A 3,129-nucleotide genomic window follows, 5' to 3' on the forward strand; every position below is an offset into this window, starting at 1 on the left:
TGCTCTGCAAGGCCTGCGGGAAGAAAGGCCATTTCGCTGCTGTGTGCCAGGCCCTCTCGATCGCCGTTATTGTCCCTGCACCCCCCACGTGTGACCCATGGGCGCCGCCATTTTCCTCGCCTCAGACCACGTGCGGGAAGGTAATATCGAGGCCAGCAACAGCCTCTGGAGAGCCCAAGTGGTAGTTGTGAAAACTGGGGAGAAAAACAGGATGGTCGTTGACTCCAGTCAGACCATCAATTGGTACATGCAGCTCGACGCGTACCCCCTCCCACGCATATCTGATATGGTCAATCAGATTGCACAGTCTTCTCGACAGTAGACCTGAAATCTGCCTACCACCAGCTCCCCATTCGTAAGGCGGACCGCCCCTACGCCGCATTTGAAGCAGACGGCCGCCTTTATCACTTCCTTAGGGTTCCCTTTGGCGTCACTAGCGGGATCTCGGTCTTCCAACGGGAGATGGATCGAATGGTTGACCGGTACGGTCTGCGGGCCACCTTCCCGTACCTGGATAACGTCACCATCTGCGGCTGAGGGACTTGAGGCTGTTTTCGTTAGAGTGAAGAAGGTTAAGAGGTGACTTAATTGAGGCATACAAGATGATCAGTGGATTGGATAGGGTGGACAGTGAGAGCCTTTTTCCTCGGATGGTGATGTCTAGCACGAGGGGACATAGCTTTAAATTGAGGGGAGATAGATATAGGACAGATGGCAGAGGTAGGTTCTTTACTCACAGAGTAGTAAGGGCGTGGAACGTCCTGCCTGCAACAGTAGTGGACTCGCCAACACTAAGGGCATTCAAATGGTCATTGGATAGACATATGGATGATAAGGGAATAGTGTAGATGGGCTTTAGAGTGGTTTCACAGGTCGGCGCAATATCGAGGGCCGAAGGGCCTGTACTGCGCTGTAATGTTCTATGTACTCTATGTACTCTAACCTACAACAAGGAGAAGTGCATGTTCAGCACAAACCGATTAGCCATCATCGGCTGTGTGGCTCAAAACGGAGTTCTAGGGCCCGGCCCCGATCGCATGCGTCCCCTCATGGAACTCCCCCTTCCCCACTGCCCCAAGGCCCTCAAACGATGCCTGGGGTTCTTCTCGTGCTACGCCCAGTGGGTCCAGTGGTGGACCTACATTTTTGGGGCCCTGAAGCTTGAACTGTTATGGGGGCCCCTTCGCAACCAGCAACGAGGTCTGGGTAACCACTGTTATCTTCTTCAATGGGGTTGTTCCACGACAGATCACCACAAATTTTAAAATAATTTAACCACTACATCTCAGATTTTGATTAAAATTGCTGTACTGGATTATCTCACATGTCAAAGTCACTGGTGTGAATAAGAATTTCCTATGCCTTATAGTTTTCGAGTTATGGGGGGATGAAAATTAGGGAAATGTTATATACATGCATGATGCATCATAGAATGATGAAATAAAACATAGAAAAGACCACAGTTAATATAATCTTTTATTTTAGACACCTATGAGAATACATACATGAAGCACATTTTACAAAATATTCTTTTTTCTGTTCTTTCTAGCAACATATTCACGTACAGTTTTGTCATATGAGAGCTTCCTTGCAATGTCATTTTCTAGAGACAATATGCATAAAGAATTTAAGCGCTCTTCAGTCATGGTAGACCAAAATTTGTTCTTTATAAAGGATAGCTTTGAAAAATTCCTTTCTGCTTCACAGCTCATGGTAGACATTGTCAAGTACAGCTTAAGCACAGTCGTAATATTGAGGAACACTTCAATTAGGTGTTGCTCACAAATAAGCTGATGAACTTCTGCACATTGCATTTTAGATGGCGTGTTTTCTTCTGTGTTCTGGGATTTCCTAAGGTGCAAATACTCTTTGAACTGATAACACTCATTTACTAATTTGTGGTCAATATCATCTTTGTAATACGATATTATAAGTTTAATACTGTCCTCATCAATTTCAGAATTGTTCCCCAATTCTGAGAGGAACTTGAACCTTTTCGCAATCTGCTCATATGGGTCAATCTTCTTGCGTAACTGGATTATCAAGCAGTCAGAGAGTTGATATAGAACTTCTATCCTAAATTTGTCAGCTCCTCTCAAAGAAGCAATACCACTTGTTCCATCTGAAAATTTCCTTGTGACAATGCGTTTGGAATAACTTGAGGTGATATCTTCACACAAACCTTTTGCTTCTGATTCATAGTGTGCAATCCTATCGGCTGAATTTTCTCTGAGTTCTTTAACAAACAAAAGTAAAGATGATAGCAGAAGATAACCTTCAAATACATCAAAACCAGGGGTTTGGAGTTACTTACTTGTTTTGTTGAAACACTCCAGCACTTCTTCCCAAACGACTGTTAAAATAGCACATTCCATCTTTGCCAACTTGTGGTATAAATTCTTTGCATCTCGTTTACATTCAGGCTTCTCTTCTGAGTCTTTAAAAATATATTTGAGAGTTTGTAAAATACCCATATATCCATTTTTAATTGCCCGGACTGCTTCATAGTGTGCAGACCATATAGTTACACTTAAGCTCTTTAGAGAAAAATGTAGATTGTCCTGTGTGTTTAAAATCCCCCAACTTCGTGGAGATCCAGAAAAGAAAACATACAGCTCCTGCAAAATGCCAAAATAGTCAACAACTTCAGGTACAGTAGACATTGCCTTTTCCCCTACAAGATTAAGTGAATGGGCTGCACATGGTACATAGTCTGCGTACCTGTTAATGTTTGTAAAGAGTGCTTGCAGCCCTTTCTCTGAGCCCTTCATGTTAGATGCATTATCGTAGGACTGACCACGGATATTTTCAAGTGAAAGCTTATGTTCACCCAGGACTTGTTGTATTTTGTTGAACAAGGTCGTGGATGAATGGTTTTCTATCGGTAAAAATCTCTCACAGGGTTTTCCATTATAGCAGTATCGAACCACAATTACCAGCTGGTCAACATGTACCAGGCCAGGCGTAGAGACAACAATAATAGAGTAGTATTTGGTATCTAGATTGTTGATTTGATTCACAATTTCATCTTACACATGTTTTCCCATGATTTCTATCAATTCTTCATACACGGGTTTCGATAGGTGAGTTGCATTTACTTTTTCATTTTTACATTTCTCTAGATGTTCA

General features: G+C 42.9%; 1 protein-coding gene across 1 annotated transcript; it reads right to left on the reverse strand.

Moving 5' to 3' along the window:
- Positions 1–1,517: 1,517 nt before the first annotated feature.
- LOC140406788 (uncharacterized) lies at positions 1,518–2,375 on the reverse strand. The gene is made up of 2 exons (XM_072494706.1): positions 2,315–2,375; positions 1,518–2,236 (listed from the first exon to the last, which is right to left on the reverse strand). The coding sequence occupies exons 1-2, from the start codon at positions 2,373–2,375 to the stop codon at positions 1,518–1,520; spliced, it is 780 nt and encodes a 259-aa protein (XP_072350807.1).
- Between the last annotated feature and the right edge of the window lie 754 nt (positions 2,376–3,129).

Source organism: Scyliorhinus torazame, chromosome 2, assembly GCF_047496885.1.
Source record: "Scyliorhinus torazame isolate Kashiwa2021f chromosome 2, sScyTor2.1, whole genome shotgun sequence".
NCBI lineage: Eukaryota > Metazoa > Chordata > Chondrichthyes > Carcharhiniformes > Scyliorhinidae > Scyliorhinus > Scyliorhinus torazame.

Excerpts from the sequence above, each read along its gene's own strand:
- LOC140406788 (XM_072494706.1), bottom strand. The coding sequence starts at position 2,375 with ATGGAATGTGCTATTTTAACAGTCGTTTGGGAAGAAGTGCTGGAGTGT. Across the intron at positions 2,237-2,314 it reads GGAGTGTTTCAACAAAACAA|AACTCAGAGAAAATTCAGCC; the intron begins GTAAGTAACTCC and ends TGTTTGTTAAAG.